This window comes from Nyctibius grandis, chromosome 7 (assembly GCF_013368605.1).
Source record: "Nyctibius grandis isolate bNycGra1 chromosome 7, bNycGra1.pri, whole genome shotgun sequence".
NCBI lineage: Eukaryota > Metazoa > Chordata > Aves > Nyctibiiformes > Nyctibiidae > Nyctibius > Nyctibius grandis.
Window position 1 is genome coordinate 32,768,327 of NC_090664.1, and position 18,712 is coordinate 32,787,038.

Here is an 18,712-nt window from a genome sequence, read left to right on the forward strand (position 1 = left end):
TGCAAATCAACAAGTTTTTAATAATGACGCCATATTTCTCTGGAAGCAGTGTTTAAAAGACTTATGTCTCTTAAGTAATTATAAGAAAATTAATAATTTAAATAATCACATTAATAATTTAAACAATTGCAAAAATGCCATTTAATACACCAAATATGCTGTGATAAGAGTGGAATATATCTGCATAAAATCAAATCTATTCAGCCTGAAGGTTAAGTCTTTCTTCTATTCAGTATTTTGAGGTAAGCACATTAATGTTCCCCAACTATCTTTAGCAATGGGTTCCACACAGCTGTTCTGATCATAGGAGAAATTTCACACGTGAATGGAGTAGTATCAAGACTGCACATTCGACTATCAACTCTGAACAAATCAACTAGTAGGTGGTTCACCCACAAGGGACTATGTTTGGTTTTCCCTTTCCTTATGTGGGTGTGGTGGGGACAGGGGAAGATACAAGGCCAGGGTTTTCCTGAAAAGTTATGGAAAAAGGAGACGATTAAAGAGGAATGATGCTCTGAAGTGAGAGTAACCACCTCAAAACTGGGCAAAGGAGCTCCTGGGGTTCAAAGTAATGTTCAGTTTACTGGAGATAGGGAAGATGACTTGAGGATTAGGCAATTCAGTTTTTTATCTCTTTTTGTTTTGTTAAGAATTTTAATCCTCAAATACTTCCAGAAACAAAGAGATCATTGTTAAATTCCTTCATCAAAGTCTGTTCCGGGCTTTTAATAATGTAGTGTTCCTGTTCATAATCCTGATTCTGTGATTCTGTGAGTTAGAAGCACTACAGACTATACTGGAGGACTTAAAATACCTCAGATACTAATCTTAGGATCCAAGGTTCTCTACCCTATGGTAGGGCACATAATGAAGTTTGAGGTTGGGCGTATACTCTATGTTTCTAATGCAGAATCCACGACTATTTAGACTACACAACTGTGTCCAGACTCTGGCAGATAACAACCCATGTGAATCAGACTGTAAATTCTTCTTCAAAGACAAACTGAAAGCAAATTAGAGTCAGAAATGGTTTAGTCAATTGAACAGTACGTATTGTCATGATAACATCACCCAGTTTATATAATTACATGGGGAACTAGCAGTCTAGTAGCTGGATTCATCTAATGAATCGTATCACAGACAGTGACAAACAGAATGATAATTTGTGAAGAAACACAAACCATGAACTTTCATGATTAGTTTAAAATCAGTTGATTTTACAGTCTGCAGTTAAAAGCTGCAGCCCAGCTCCAGAACCACAATTTACTCTGCAGCGACTGTGATTCTTTCCGACATTATAGTCTGCCTGGATCTTACTGTGTGAGCCCCTGTGCTTTGCGCTCTTGAAACTGAAACTTTTGAACAACTGTGTCTACCTCTAATACCACTGTATAGACCCATTTGGGGGCACGAAGGCAGAATGACTGAGGCACAAGACTCCTTGCTCAAATTCCTTCTAAATCTGAAGTCTAAGTTACCTGGGGATCTCAAGTGTAGACAGAGAGACAAGACAAAGAAATAAGAGTTTCTGTGGATAATGTAATTGTTCTTTTTTTTTGCAGTATATATGGATATGGGTCCAGTGTAAGCACTTTACAATGTAATAGGCATAATATTTCACCATGTGAGTAAGCAAGCTTGTAAATACCAGAAATTGAAATATATTGGAAACTGTTTACTAAACTTTTCCTGTTTACCACTTCTCTACCAGAAGCAACCATTCTCATGTCAAATCATTTTATGTCAGCGTTTTTCACCAACTTTGCTCAAAGAGGTTGTTAAGTGCTAAACCCTGATATGTCCCAATTTCTGATACGACACGCATGTTTGTCCTCTAATGTACAAAAATGTGTAAACGCAAATGGATCTTCTTGGGGAAGGCTAGATAGAACAACCATGACTGAAAATCCCTGTAGCCAGAATTTATCAAGCAGCTGGATCAAACAAGTGGCACTAAAAAAGAGAACAAGAGAAAAGTACAGAGTCCTTTGCAATTAATATTTTTGTTTGTTTATCAGATATAAAAAGAATTAAAAGTTGACAATCAAGATAAAAGCAGTATTAACGTAGACCTAGGAGACAGCCTGATATTTGTTTACAAATCAAACACATCAAAAGAGGCACTAAATCAATCATATAACCATACAAATAAAGAAAGATTCATTCTAGTTGACAGGAAGAGCCAGGCAATACCTGTATGTCATTCCGTTACCAGGTACATAATTAGCTGGGTCTGAGGTAGCAAAGCTTTCAGCTAGCAAAGACTGCATGGTGACTTGTCTCTGTGGTGAAAATCAGTAACTGTGTAAATACTAGGGACACGCTGAAGACAAACTGCTAGCGTGGAGCTTGCGGAGCTGTAACAACATAGGGCAGAGAAGGGAGAAGGTACGGGGCAAGATTTGGGCTGTCATAATGGGGGTTAAATATCAGCATCTAACAGCAGCATCCTCTTAACTCCCCTCAGTACTGAGTAAGTGACCAGAGAGACAGAGGCCTAAATTATAGCACAGAAAATGGCATAAGGAAGCTGAGTTTGCATTCATTAGAAGCTCAGAAAACCAGGACGGATGATATTTATACTAACAGAATGAAAGAAGCGTTGGCTATTGGAAATAAAAAAAACACTCTCTGAATTTTTGAAGAGGGGAGTAATGAAAACCTGGAAGATAAAGAAGAGCATCCAGTTCAAGATGGTGCACAGCTAAGGCTAGGGAATTGAAATAACAAATTTTCAATGAGAATTTTCAGATAATATCTGGAAACTTGACAGAATACAATCAGTGTAACAAAGTAATACCACAGAACATACTATGTGAGAATCACAGAGAAGTTCGCAGTATTGGAAAGGTGGTGCTATATACCTTTTTTTTTTAAAAAAAAAAAAACCCAAACTCACAGATAAATAAACTAACCCTATCAACAAATACCAGAGAATTCCAGTGGAATACAATTCTGGACTTAAACAAAAAAAGCTTTGGTCACCACCTGACCAAAACCATAACAATAAAAGTGACATGCTGACCAAGAACAGAAAAGCTGCAAGGGCAGAAACAAAATAAGGGAACTTCAGTCACTGGGTCTCCCAAGTATATCGAGAAAATGCTACGCTAACACATGATGCTTAAATTAAAATTTCAAACTACATAAGTGACTGAATAATAGAAAAAATAGTTAGCAAGCACGTGAAGGGAGAAGTAACTCCTGACTTTCTCCAGAGTAGCGTACAAGACCTAATTCAAAATGTTACCATCAAATAACCACGCAATAACAATTCCCAAAATGTACTTAGATTCACCGTTCTTGCAGAAGCAGAAAAAAAGACAAATAATCCACTGCCTACTTTCAAAAAGTGGCGCTAAATAAAAGCGTGGAAAAAATTCTAGAAATATCAAAAGAATCTGTGAAGGTAGAACAACAGGAGAGAATCGTACAGGAAATAAGAAGCTGAAGCTATGTCCAGATGAAGAAAATGTAAAGAACAAAGTCTGGAAAAGGAAAATGTAAAATCACAACAAAGAAGGCTTTGAATGTTTTTTTGAACAGTATGCCAAGTGCATAACAACTCAGAATAAATCATTTTAAAACATCACACAGTAACTCTGTCAATGTGTTTGTAAAGTCGGTTGCTGGACAAAGTGCAAAAGCAATCTCAAGTAACATAAAGCAGAAAAGCGATATGAATCATTGGAATGCAGATTCTCTGTGGATGCACTACACATATCTTATGAAGGACACAAAAGAAAGTCTATTTTAAATTGATGTCTCAGCACAAGAGGTTCTAGAACAACCAATACGCCAAATACTAATATAAATACCCAGCACCAGATGGTATTTATTCATGAGTCGCAATGGAACTCAAATATGAAATTTCTGAACTATTTATTACAATATGCAATTTATTGCTTAAATCGGTCACGGTACAAGATTAGGAGGTGGTAACAGTTACAGCAATACTAAAAATAGCTCCAGAGAAAACCAGGAAAGTACAGGGAGAGCATCAGTTTTTACTGCAGAGAGGGATCACCAGAGAAGTCCCACAGGTGCTGGAACCTAACTGTTTAAGATATGCAGAAGTAATCTAGAAAAGCAGGTGAATAACAAGGTGATAAACTTTGCTGATGATGCTATGTTAATGAGTGTATAAAGCTATACACAGTAGAAAAATAACCTAAATTTTACATATAAATGCTGAACTCTGAACTAATCATTACCATTCAAAATACAAATCTTGATGTTATAATAGACAGTCTTATGAAACGTTAGCTGTTTTTGAAAATGTTAGACGTCTGTTCTTGTGTTCTTTAAATTAAATTATCAACATAATTAAACACTAGTCCACATTACTTGGTAGAGTTTAAAAATAAAATTGATGGGAGACTTTAAAAGTCATTATGATTCCCAATTACTCATTACTATCCACTACATTCACAAACATTAAAGTAATTTTTCATTTGTAAAATGGTAATTATATTGAAGTACGTTAGCACAGATGTATGGCATCCTCTAAAAAAGCTGGGCACTGTAAATTAAAGGCATCAAACCTTTTGGTAAAACATGCACAGCATTTCTCAGTCTCAGCTACAGGGCAGAATAAAAAAGGATCTAATTTTCTGTCAGGCAGTTTTTTCACTTCTCTTTACACATATAGGTATGCCTATGCCTACCTTTAAAGCTTTTTTCTCCAGTGTTACAGTCTTGTAATTATTTCCATTTTTTGTAAGCCTGCATGAGTCTTCTTTGTGCTGAGGAATTTATTTAATGAAGTTAATGTACATGTAATCAATTTTCTCCATTGTTCTCTACAGACAGTGTACATTTTGGGCTGCTTATCTCTGTCATTTTTCCAATTAATGAAAAATAGAATTAAAAAGTTAATTCAATATGCTCTATCAGATTTCCTTTTCCTCTGAAACAGCTTTGTGAAACCCTGTGCATGTCATTCACTAATAGCAGTATACAGACTTGTGATCATGTATCAACTTTTACCTCGACACAGGTTTTCATCCCTGAGGCAGCAGCATAGTGCAAAGGTGTATTTTTTTTGTTATCAACAGCATCAATGGCTGCTCGTTCATATTGTCCTTCATCCAGCTTTGCTCCCTTCCACTTCAGGATCATTTGCAGACAATCTGCTCTTCTGCAGTCGTCTTCTGAGGGACGTGTCAGGCGAGGATGAAGAGCTCCTTCTGAGATCATGATCTGAGGTCCCATACACAGTAAATGCATAGAAGTCTCATTGTGCACATTTCGTTTATTTGGGTTACCATCTCTAACAAAAAGGAAAGTTCTGCAAGCGGGAAAAAATAGAAGAAAAATAATTAGCACAAAATTGCCCTCATTTCCATGAAGTGGGAAGGGTCTGCTATGACAGCGCTCTTTTCTTCTTGCCAAGATTTTGATTAGCCATGTGAGTGATAAACATTCTTAATAGATAATTACTACTGGACAGCTCTCCTCCATTTCTCTTAGGAGTCAATAGCCAAGATCAGGATGAATTACCGAAATATCATTAAGTGCCATATATAATTACTTTGCCAATGTGTGACATAAATTTTAGTTGGCAAAGTTTATTCTACAATTCTGTATTTTTTCTACTCTGTGTCCTGAATAGTAGTGCACTTGGTAGCTTGCACATAGATAATGCTAGAGAAACTTCTTAAAAATTCATTCTTTTTCCCCATATCTTTAGTCAGATGTCCAGGCAATATGAAATACTTTTCCTGTTACCACTGCATGCACTGAGAAAAGACTCTATTAGCTTTATCACTCTAGAATATATGGAAGTGCAAGATAATGCAAACCCTCACCTATGTGGATGACAGAGGCAGGCAAGAATTTAAGTCTTCTCTCGAATGCTTTAGAGGCAGTTCAAAGTGGACAATAAACTACACCAGCAAAAAAGATCAGCTTAGGAATGACAGAGAAACAAGACTGATTCCTGGAATCACAACTCTGACTCCTGACAGCTCCTGAGACAACGCAGCTTTCTGCTGCTTCTTGCCAGCAAGGAATTATAGAAGTTACAATCCATTTCTGAAATGGAAGAACTGAGACATATCTCACAAGCCCTGTGAATCCAAACTTGGCTTTAGCCTTTTGAGGTACACTGAAATGATATTTTTTTTTCTTAAGGGAGGGTGAATGGTAGGAAATGGCAGAGAAGAAAGACCGTCCCTTTGTAGGACTGGAGTCAGAGAGACAGCAATGGTGAAAGAACTCCATGTGAAGGTAGGAAGGAGAAGCTTCCAGGGAGGTAATATCAGGCTAGATCAGAAGCATGGCACGTACATTCAAGAAGTCACTCCTGAAACACTTGCACTGTTCCCATAAGCCCCCTCACACATAAAACCAGCAGAAGTCCCTGTTCATCCCCTCTCCAGGCTGCTCCCTGACTCTGAACAGTTTGCAGATATGAAAATAACAGTTATTCTGGAATCCTCATTAAGTCAATACAGGGGACCAGCTTCCACCCTGCCTGCTCTCTTCCCTAAGATTAATTAAAACCAGTTCCAATCACTTTCAGTTTGAAACGGGCAACTTAGCCACCTGAAGGCAGGCATTGCTTAAATACAAAATCATACCATATTGCTCTTGGTGAACAGCGAACAGAAGAACTTGGTAACCAAACTGACAAAAGAAAACGTTCTTTACCTCAGTTATTGCCTTATGCTGTCATTACAAGTCTAAATGCCACCTCCCCTTTCCCTTGTCCCCAAATACAACCTACCAGGCTCTACACAGTAGGCTTTTTTCTCTCTCAGAGTTCTCCCATGCTTTGTTCAGGACAAAGAATAACCCTGAAACTATTTTATTAATAAAGGAAGAGGCTATACAGGGTGGGTGTGGAATTTCCCTTTCGGAAATTATTGAAAACAGACTGGACAAGTATTTTCAGTAGAAAAATTTAGGCACAGCTGATCTGGTCCTGCAGTGGAAGAATATCTTGATGACAGCCATTTGATCAGGCAGATTTCTGTCCTTTCTTCCCTCTGAAAATCTCTGAACAGTTTGAGTTCAAAATGAAACTTATTACTAAAATACTGTTATTTTAAATAGGTGGTAACAAAATATTCAGAGGAAAAGACTAAAACAAACAGTCTCCTCTATGTTGCCCTATTTTGCCAGCAAAAATGTTCCTTAGAGAAATCTCTCTTTCGTTCTATGATAGCTGACATGATAGATGCATTTGTTAGGCAATATGAATGTGCCAAACTTCAGATAAAAGATGTCGCCAAAAATGTGATAGCACATTCTGTTTGCTTGTTTGTTTTTTTTTTTGTTGTTGTTTTCAGAGGAAAGAGATTTAGCAACACAGGCAAAAAGCTTCACAGCCAATTACATGAAATGATAAGACTAATCAGTATCAAACACTATCCAAAATGAACTTGCTTGTTTGAATTAGCTTTACATAGTATGAAACTAGAGACAGAAAGAAAGGAGGGGAAGGAAGGTGGGAAAGAACACAAAAACAAAAAGAGGGGAAGGAGAGGGAGGAAGGGAGGGAAAGAGGGAGGGAAGGAGGGAGGGAGGGAGGGAAGGGAGGAAGGGAGGAAGGGAGGAAGGGAGGAAGGGAGGAGAAAAAAACTCATTGGGGGACGAGGAGATGAATTCTATAGAGGCACTTAGATATGAGAATGCTAGATGCCTTAGATAGGAGGTTTTGCAGGTACCCACTGCAAAACCTGGACATAGAAAAGACAAGGCTAAATCTGTCACCTTGGTCTCTGTGAGATGTAACTTTGGAGACTCACTAAAATCGGAGTTTCTCTACTTTTGCAATAAAATCTGTTTTATGGTACACCAGTATCTTTTATTCTGTTAACTCCCTTTCAGAATTTCATTTGTTATATTTTTACTTCAAGTAAAGATCACCCCCAGCTTAACCTACAATGCATTTGTAAACAGCAGTATCAAGAGAAAAATGTGAGGTTGTTCATTTTTCAATTCAGAGTCCTTAAGTCAAGAATAAATAGTTTGGTTTTTTTTTAATTTTATTATTCCCTCCTCCCCCTACCCACGGTATTTACTATCCATATGTCTCCTAATGTTCCATCCCAAAACTCTTGCACCTTCCTTAAGAAAAAAAAATAGGGATCACAGCACTGGGAAGAAAGAGGTAGCAGCTAAAGATTGTAAAAGATTTCATGTGTGGCTCCTTTTTCAGTAGTTTTTAAAACTAGATAACACTGATGTTTAAGTCAGCAGGCCTAGCTACTTTTACCTGACATCTGTAACACAAAGTTTGTAAAGGCAGCAAACATCTGTTACCTTCATCTTCGCTGTGGAATGAGTGGAGAAGAAAGGGTGGTAAAGAAACGGCCAGATCCCTTCTGCCATCACCACAGTGGACTGTGGTACCATAGCAAAAGTACCAGTTTTTCGAATGCAGAAGCGTTCAGCAGGAATCCCTGAGGACACACAACTGAGGAAGTACTGAGATTAAAGGCTTCAACTGGCACAAAGGCGTAGCACCAAGCTTGCGGTACAAAGCTAACAGAAACAATTCAGTATTGCAAAGAGGGTGGACTTTGTCTTTCATGTCAAGTGCCTGAACTCTATTTCAAAGTTTGCATTTAGACTGTATAACATGCTGGATGGCTGCACTAATTAGACCTGCATATTCTGAATGTCAGGAGAGTTCTCTGGGTATTCATTAACCACATCTTTTCCTCCCACTTCAAGTTGCTTTATATTCAACATACTGATTCCTGCTACTTCTCAATTCAAAGTAAAATGTTACTTTAAAATTCAGTGAAGAAGTGTCTATAGTTTCTGCATGACACTGAACCAGGGCTTGAGTTTTTTTATTTTCAAGGAGACCTTCATTGTCTCCTCCCAAACCAGATGAAGTTTCTCTACCTTTAGCTGTCTAATAATTACCTTCTAGGCTTGATAATATTATAATGTACATTTCTGTTTTCAATATTTAGCTCTTTATCATCAGTGGAATACCATGCTGTGGTATTTTAAAGAATGTGATTCACTCCTCAATCAGGTTACTGTGCATCTGATTTCAGAATATCACAATGTTCTGGTGGTGACCCGTGAAAGCCATAAATCAAGACACTTTTTCTTACAAAACAGTATTTTACACACAAACAAAAATATTCATAACGTTCGCTAACATAATAGCAAGGTTAACTGAATCATATCAATTAAAGAGAGCATCCCGCCTATATTCACCTCCCTCCCTTTATTTTTTTAAAAACCTTACTATATTTTTCCCAACCACTCTGCCAAAATTCTCTTTAATAATCCCCAGACTTCATCCCTATTTCACTGACTATATTCTGTAACCTATTATTTTTCCATTACTAAGATTTATGTAGGTTTACAGAAGAACCTTTGTAGAAGACACAAATGGTGAATGGATACAAATGCTCTCCCATAGCTGAAGGTAGATATTTCACCTTATCTTTCACAGTTCAGTGATGAGATGGTTCTGCCCTAGGCTGAAACTCTGTGCATAAAAGTAGAATTTGAAGGCTGTCAAACCAGTACCCCTTTTTAAACCCAAAATTTCTCTCTAAAGGGTTAAACAATAGTTTAAAAGATAGCTTTATTCGTGAGTAACTATTAGTATAAATTTTTTCCACCATAAAATTAAGCTCTTGGGGAAAAAAACAATAAAACTCCTGTTTTAAGAAGTTATGTATATCCTAATCTAAAATATCCTAATCTAAAATGAGAAGTGCTTACATCCTGCCTACTCTGTTCTTAAACAAATAGAAAGGTACTTTTCTGTATTAACCAAATGATGAAAGGCTTTAGGATGGATTTAAACCTTTAATCTTTTTAAGTGTCACTGCACTGTTTTACTATCGCTTCACAACACAAAGAATATCCCTACTCAAATAAGTCTATCAGCAAGGTAGAGTTTCAACCCCTGCAGCAAGACGTATCAGCAGATTTTTTTTTTCCAAGAAAGAAATCCAAAAAACCTCCCTAGAAGGCTATTCCTTTGCCTAAGCTCAACATTTGCCCTTCTGTCATAGTTACCTGCTAAAAAATTGTCCAGCCATCTCAAATATGTTGAAAACTTCCCTAAGAACAATATGCAAATTTTCGAGAACAATTTTGTGGCATTTGTAAAAAACACTGTTGGGCTTGGAGAAAAATTAGGTTTGATTACTTGTTCTCCTGGCTCGTCACTCAACTTGTGTGTCTCATAAATGGGTGTGACAAACACCAGAGCTGCCAAAGGCAACCAGCACCTCACTCTGGACACATAAATGGGCTTCAAAGTGCCACAGTATTGTCCCCTTTTCTCTCCTTCATCTCTTCCAAAAGTCAAACGATCAGCTCTTCAGTGTAATGGGAAGTCAAGCCAATGCTGAAAAGCCCAGCTGAACCCATGAGAAGATGACTAGTCGACAAAAAAGGGTAAATGAATACATTTTACATCCACAAATTCATTAGTCGACAGGGCTCCATTTTTACCAGTGGTATTTAGTGCATAAGACTTTCAGAGAGCAGTGCTATAGACCCTGCAATTTGGCTCACAACTTCAGAGGTATAAAAAGCTATATTTTGCCTGGAAACGTACTGATAAGAGTGAAAATATGCACTGCCTCTGGCAAATATCGTTTAACCACAAGGCAGCCAGACTTTACTCTAGTTGCAGTTTCCAGATTCTGTTTCAAGCTGTAGCTCTTTGCAGAATCCAAACTTGAGGTGACAAAAGCATCAAAAAAGTGTTGAAAAAAGTTACAAAAAAAAAGAAAGGGCTGTAACATTCACACCTACTACTATCTGTGTTTGCAGAAAAGCAGCAAGAGACTCAAGATCACAAGGCTGCGAACTTGAATAATAAACAACTGGCACATTCCCTCACTCTGGGAAACTAATATCAACGCAACCATTTATTCAGGTTTTAATAAAATCTTTCACGTTTGGGGCATGAAACCCACTATATTTACAGTCTCTCTAAACAAATTATATATACATTATAGCTATATATATGTATACACATGTATATATATGTATGCATTTAAAAATGTATGAAAACGTACCTATGTATAGAAAAATGAAACCAAAATAAAAACTAGTATAAAATGAAATTATAAAGGTAGTTCTGACAGCTGGAGACTAAAGCAAGTCTGAATCTGCTCAAAGACAGTGAAACTTATGAATTTTTGAATGCAAAGCACTTATGTATAGTATATAAACTACACAGCAAATTGCACTGTGCTTTAAGCAAGACAAGTAAGGTACTAGAAAAAGGTGAGCTGCAGCAACAAGATAAATTAATCTGCACAGGGTTCCATTTCACAACATCCCCTCTGGTCCTTGGGCTGGATAGCCCATGCAAGTCCAGCTCACTATTAAAAAAGTTAACACTGCAAACTCCAGTGCAGGCGTAAACCTAAAGCTCATAGCTTTCTGAGCAGTGAGTGAAGTATGGGTAAGCCATGAGTTACAACAACATACAGAAGAGCCAAGCCCTGTTACCCAGTAATTTAAAACTCATATGCAATGAATTAATTCATACAATTACTGAATCATTCTGCTTCCAACACAGGAGGTCAATACTGATGCATTAAACCTTGAATAATCATGGTTATAACTCAAAGTACTTTTTCCCCCAAATGTACTGTAACAAAACAACCACAGTCTACTAGCAAGCACTTGAAGAAATCTTTTTAGTCATTACTGACAGCTGTATAGAAGTATGAGCTGGTTTAAGTAATTTTGTGAAGATTATTACTATTTACCTGATGCTGAAAGCCACATCCAGTAAAAGTAATTATTGATATTTTCATTCATTATACAGTGCTAGAAAATTCTTTATTAGTACTTACAGTTTCTTCTCTGTTGTTTTAGGAAATACTAGTCTTTCAGCTTAAATCAGTAAGTTTTAAATAGAATGAATCGCTCAGAGTCAATCATTTAGCATTAGGATGCAGGGGTTACAGCATAATGTTGTGCAATTTGGTATACTGTTTGTTTATTACTGACTTAGCATGAGTAGCTAGATTTCCTGAAGCCTTAGGCCACAAGCTGTAGACTTTCACCTAGATATGCCTTCGGCTGGGATAGAGTTAATTTTCTTCCTAGTAGCTCGTACAATGCTGTGTTATGCATTTAGTACTAGACTAACATTGATAACACACTGAAGTTTTAGTTGTTGCTAAGTAGTGTTTATCCTAAGTCTAGGACTTCTTAGTTTCCCATGCTCTGCCAGTGAGCAGGTGCATAAGCAGCGCAAACCAGAAGATAAGGAGGCTACAACCGTCAGCAGAAGCTGCAACTTGACAAGATAAGAACAGTTAACGGCCTGCCTGGAGACAGAGGAAGAATCCAGTAGGTGTTAGAAGACCCCAGAACAGAGCTCACCATTGCACTAAAAAGGCCAACATGAGGCCACGTGAAGAACGCGTGAAGAGCACGTGAGGGGTGGGTGCAGAGATTGCAAGGGTATAATTGTCCAGGGATTGCTTTGTCCGGGGTCTGTCTCTGGAGGCACCCAGCTCAAGCTGTTATTTCTGGCTGTACCATCTGAATAAATTAATTTTTTTTATAAGATTCGATGCCTGAGACTCTGCTATGGGAAACTTGGGGTTGAGCCTGAAGGAAGAGGAAGCGCCCGTGAGTAAGCGTGTGTGTGAGCGAGGAGTTGAAAGGGGCATCTATCAGCTCCCTGGAGTCGCCCGCTGCGCATGGACTCCAGTCCTAGCAATTAAAGTCTCGGAGGGTATGTGTGAGACTCCTGGAATGGTGTGGGGATGCTCAGGCAGCAGCCTCTCCCTTAACAGTTTCACTAATGTTCTTAAAGCTTCTCTTACAGCCCAGGAATCTCCTGCGTGCAGTAAAAACCTGGGCAGGAGCAGGGACTGTTTCTATTCTAAGATAAAGAATCTGCTGACAGATCGTTAACCATTTATCGAAGAAAAACCACACACTATTATCCTGACTTTCTGTAAGCATTAAATTCAATTGGCCTCTTGCCTAAGAACTGTTAATAACACTACCAGAAATCCCATTAAACACTAGTAATATCCTGCTATAGCAAGGAGCGAGGTTATACCAGTGGTGATTTGGGCTAACAGCAAAGGAATTATCTGAGAGGCTGTCAGTGATACCATCTCCGCTGCTGATGGAAGTCTGTGAAGAGCTAGTTCTTCCTTCTGAAATTTGAAGTCTTCACAGAAATTTCAAGATCCCTTATGTCAAGTGCTCCACTCTGTCCTCCAATTCTGTATTTTTCCTAAACAGAAATGCCTCCCATTTGTTCCCATTCATATGACTCCTACCAAGTATCATACATCTGGCAAAACAGGTTAAATCAATTTCCTGAGTACTCAAACAATTTCTGCAGATTTTCAGAGAAAACCACCAATTTGAGAACCAAGTCCAGACTATAGCACATATGAATCATGTCTTTTACTTGAGCAACCTAAGGTTCAAATGGAAATCTTTGACTTTGCCAACATATGCTCTTCTGGGCCTATTTCACTTACAGACTTCATGTAACGTTCAGTACAAAAATGCTGCCTAGAATGCAAGCACTGTCTTCACTCTCTCCTAAACTGGCTCTAAAACGCCTTACAATCTTTTTCACCGTATTGCTGTCATTTTACCTATGGTTTCCCCAAACAGCTTGTTTCCAAGAGACTATTAAAATGATTAAAGGTAGGTCAGCACCTAGGCCTCAGTTCCAGTTCTGGACTGACTCACGTTAACGTAGTAGCCCATCACCTAAAACAGGTTTTATACAAATACGTATCAATAAAGAACTTGGTCTTTTCTTTACGAAAAAGATGCAAATAGGTTGAAAAGTTTCTTTGGTTTCGTGGTGTTGTGTCAGCTAATATGATTAAGTATGACCTGTAGGTAGATAGTAATCTTTGGCTTGGTACAACACAAAAAACCAAGAGGGACAATGTGCAGGAGTGGCAAAGGGATACAATTGAATTGTGGAGCACAGATCCAAAGATAGTGTACACTAAAAGCAAGGAACAAAAAACTTGGTTAATCCTTACATTTGTTATACTCTGGGCGAAAAAAACCATGCTTTATATATGGTTCCTATGCCTGTTAGGAGGAACAGCAGCACCAAAGCACAGAATTAAACCATTCCTGGTGCAAAAAGGTATCAACATCCTTAAGTTATCCTTAATCAGAAAACTACTGTATTTATTTATGAGTGACTTGAGCTTAGCCTTCCCTTGGATAGTCAGGAATACTGTTTCCATGATCCTGTGCAACTTCTGGTTTTTATTTCAATATTCGGAGTGAGATTTGAAAAGAAAAAGAGCTGAGTGCCAAGTCAGAAGCAGCTTCCACTGGAGCTGGCTGCTTACCAGCAGCTTTTGTGACTAAATGTCTTCTGTAATGCAAAATCTGTGTGATTTTCATCTCTCTCTCTAGCCGTTTCTCCTACACATTTCTTTACAGCTAGAACCAACTCTCGAGCTTAGGTGTCATCCTTCCAGCTTTCTCTCCAAACCCCTCCTTTGAACACAGCTTTTTCTGGAAAGACTATCCACACTGAATTCTCTTCTCAGATAACTGTGAGACTATTATTTTTAGATTGGTTTCAAACAAATGTCAGATAAAGTAATAAGCACGAAACTACCGATGAGTGGGTTTATCTTCACCATTTAAACACACAGCTTTGTATTTCTACGCAGGTACCACTATTTACATATCAGCTTCTAAATCACCTAGCAGTGTATGACATCTAGTGTTGATATTATTTATATAGCAATAATGGTGAAATTACACAGCAAATACTAACAGCCTTTGCATCATTTCTATTCTTTCTGTTTCTGAAAAACTACGAATGTATTACAGAGATTGTCTCATCTTCCTCTCTCTCTCCTTCCAGAAAAATCCTTTCAATCTGTATGTTGCTTGATCTTTAATGACACTAATTTTTACTTTCCTTAAATGTCTCAATGAAGTAATTTTATTACATTTAAAATGAAAAAATTTACAAATTCAAAAAATCAAATCATCCACAGTCTATATTATGGCCAAAAGGAAAACTGGGTTTACATACAATGTCACTGACTATTTTAGCTGGCTATTGCATTTAGCTATAAAAGTTAATTAGTTATTTCTGATAAATTTACTTCTGTTTATCAGAAACTGCAAGTCTCTCAGTCATTATTCCAGTAACTACTGAGCCAACAGATCTCTCTGGTGAGGAAGCCACGTGTGCCTCTAACCCCAGGGTGAACTTAAGCCATTAGACACGATAATTCAGCAGTTACCAATCAACTGGACAGAGTTACAAACTCTACCTCATAACAAAATTAGCTGAAATAAAGATTCAGTCATCCTGGCTGGCAAGGACCAAAGCTGTACTCCTCTACAAACCAAATATAATTTTACTTTGCCTGTGGTAAAATGTTCACAAGGGTTCTACTAAGGAGAACAGACTACACAGAATAAGAAATCTTTAATAGTGTACTGCAGTAATATATCTCATCTCACCAGTCACTAACAAACTGATCTTATTCTGCAGTATCTGACTTCCAAGGAAAGAAAAATAAGAACAATGTGGGGAATAGATGATCATTTTAGTAAGAGCATTTAAATAGTGTCTAAACATGTGCAGGAAAGAGCACTGTGACCTAAGGTTCCCGCTTTCCTAAGGGTTCTGAAAAACCTAGTAGTGAGAAGCAGCAATAACTCAGCACACTCAACAGTGGCACTTGTAACTGGAGAGGAAGGCTGTGTTGTGATCAACGAACTCCGTAGGCATCACATATATTCAACCTATTAAGGTTAAAATAATCAGAAATCAGCTAGAAAAAGGTCAGTTTTAAGAGCCGAAAACATAGCAGCTGACTGACATTTGAGCTTGCTTGTAGGTCTGACTACTATTAAGATAAAGCCTACCCACTGTTTTGTGTTTTGTGAGGAACTCATGAGGAGCACCAGGGAGCCACCTTGGGAGGCCACATATCTGGTTAGTGAGAACTGCTTTTAAGCAAGATTTTGAGCTTTAGGGGGAAAAAAAACCAAGGTAGTAAGTCAGATAAGGGTTTGGGTTTTTCATCCTGCCTTAGCTGTACGTTAGAAGACATTGCCCAACTGGGTGACAGCCTTTGCGAAACCTAGCAAACACTACTGCTGCTACTCCATGTCTGTAGCTGCTCGCCTACGTGTCCCCACCGTTTTCTGCCTCTGGCAGTCTTCTCCAGTGAGGATTCAGTCACAGTAAGAACTTGCTGAATTTTAAAGGCTTCCTAATTTTATCATTCCTCCATCCTCTTGACTGCTCTTGAGACTGAGTATCATGAAAATGACCTTATAAACAACTATTTTTGACTATGCGTCATATACTGTGCTACTGAAGTAATGGGCATTTCAATTCACTTGGTCCTCTTGATTCTTTATAAACACTCCCACAAAGCCTAGTAAGATCATGTTCTTCATATATTAATTCTCCTACACCAGATCAAAAACTCCCTTCGATATTTCATACTCCAAAGCATTTAGTAGATGACCAAGCCTCATAACCATATAAAATAACTAATCTGAAAAGGGTCTTGCAGAGCCAAAACCCCGGTATTTTTCAGCAGCTGAGTGGAATGACAACAAAACATTCAGATAAACACCAGTGCTCGGGCTTGGATGTATCCAAACACTGCACTGATCACGCATCACAGACCACGAAAGTGAAACATTTAATGCTATATCACAAGCAGAATCTAGCACAAGTAGCATTCATGTCTGATATTGTAAAACAGTGAAAGTGTTCAATTTACAGCTTTGCAGGTGCTTACTATTCAATTTTACACAATTTAGCATATTCTAGGATGAGATTCATCTTAGCTCTGGAGATCTACAATGCAGGCAACTACAGCTGATCCAGTTCTCTTGGACTGCCTTCATAATCAATGGGAAGAAACAGGCACTTCTGGCACACAATTAATTTAAAATACTTTATGGTCAATTTCACAATAAAATGAATTGTGCTGTTGCCTTCACTAATTATTCTGACTTGATTTATTACTTAGGTCTAAACTAACAATAAAGGGAGTCTAGCATAAATAATTCCAATGCAGACATACTTACTTTTATGAACAAAATTAATATTAAATAAAATTATATTCTAAATATTCAATTTATCTGTGTAATCATTAATAATTAAGAAGCTTGCTTTTTGTTCAAAAGTTAATAGTCTAGACAATGACATTCTAATAAAATATTCAGATGAAATATTATAATGTATTGTAATATTTGAAGTTATTAAAACAGGACAGAATTCTTTTGTTGTGTGAGAGAAAGGGAAAATAGCTAGATATCTTTTATACTAAAATCAGAAGTCAAAACTTTTAAAAACTACTTTTAGGAAAGAAGCATACACAACTATTATATCTTCATAATTTTTTTTCCAAATGAGCTTTAAAATTGCCTGGAAAACATCAAATATGCTTAATCATTCAAAGAGTTACCATGAAGAATGCAAAAAAGAGGGGGGTGGGGTGGAAGACTCCTCCAGGATTTCTGAACAACCTACTGAAAATGCTCATACATTCAACACAAATTTCCTTATACTGGGACTCTGTTGTTTTGGTTAATCACTCCATGTTTTTCCTATTTGGCCTCATTAGACAAAGAGATGCTATTAGCCACCTTATTATTTTTCTTTTGCTCACATTTGTATCAGAAGTACAGTTAGGAGAGTAAATTAAAAGGAAACATCAGTCTTACTGGCAAAGCATTAAATAGATTTTCAGAAATTTGATAAAGAAAGAATATATTTTGTAGCACCTTTCTAAAGATTTTAGTATGAATGATTTAGATCAATTTGGATCACAAAGTTTACATTTTACATTTACAGAACTTCTGTCTTGGTCAAAACAGTGGAGGGTGAAGTAGCCTGAAGTAGCCTTTTTTTTATTTGCAACTCCAGAAAAAAAAAAAAATCTGAAATTCAGAGCAGCTTCAACATTAACAGAAAATAATGGGGTTTTCTCTAATAATACTCCTTGACATGTATTTTTGTAGCACAAAAATCCCCTAATATCCTCTCGAGAGAAGTCATGTTCTGAAAAAGTCTGCACGCATCTCCCTCCAATACATCCACAATTAATTTTCAACATGACTGCAAAAGGAATAAAAACCAACAAAACCTGACATGGGAAGAGACAGTCCTGAATGTGTTGTGACCAATGCAATGTTCCGTCTGACATCAATAAATTTTCTGTCAAATTCATCCTATATAACATATTGGTAACCTCAATACACTTTCTTGATTGCATTACAATTGGTTAGACCAGTCCTTACTGAAACCACTTGAACAGTCATAAAACCTAGATAAGACAAGACAAGACAAGACGAGACAGTAGCCTACATCAACCTGAAATTCCAAGAGCTGCACGTTTATTTAACATATTGGGAAATTTCAGTCTAGAGGAAACCACCACTACTTTAATCTTCTGTCATTCTACTGCAGTGAAAAATACTTCCCAAATTACAGCAATGAAAAAAGAAATACTTCCTATAGCCAGATCCCGGGCACATTTACCAATGTTTCTCTCTGGCTAGCTTAGCTATGCCTTCAATGCCAGAGTTCCTTCACTACTATTAGTGACTGGCAGGCATCAAGAATATTAAAAAGAAGTGGTATTTTTTTTTTCAGTTTCAGCATTCATCTCAATTTCCAGAATCTTCTGTAACTGGAAAACTTTGCTTTTCTTGTTTGAGAAAAAAACATCAGCTTCACAAGCCTGTCCTGTCTCCCCAC

At 37.5% G+C, this 18,712-nt stretch overlaps 1 protein-coding gene across 7 annotated transcripts in view; it reads right to left on the reverse strand.

The window, feature by feature from the left end:
- ANKIB1 (ankyrin repeat and IBR domain containing 1) overlaps positions 1-18,712 on the reverse strand; it is a 109,036-nt gene that overhangs the window by 41,630 nt on the left and 48,694 nt on the right. For all 7 annotated transcript variants that reach the window (XM_068405497.1, XM_068405500.1, XM_068405501.1 and 4 more), the window contains one exon: positions 4,993-5,293. In XM_068405497.1, coding sequence (XP_068261598.1) covers positions 4,993-5,293 — 301 coding nt within the window. The remainder of the gene's footprint in view (positions 1-4,992; positions 5,294-18,712) is intronic.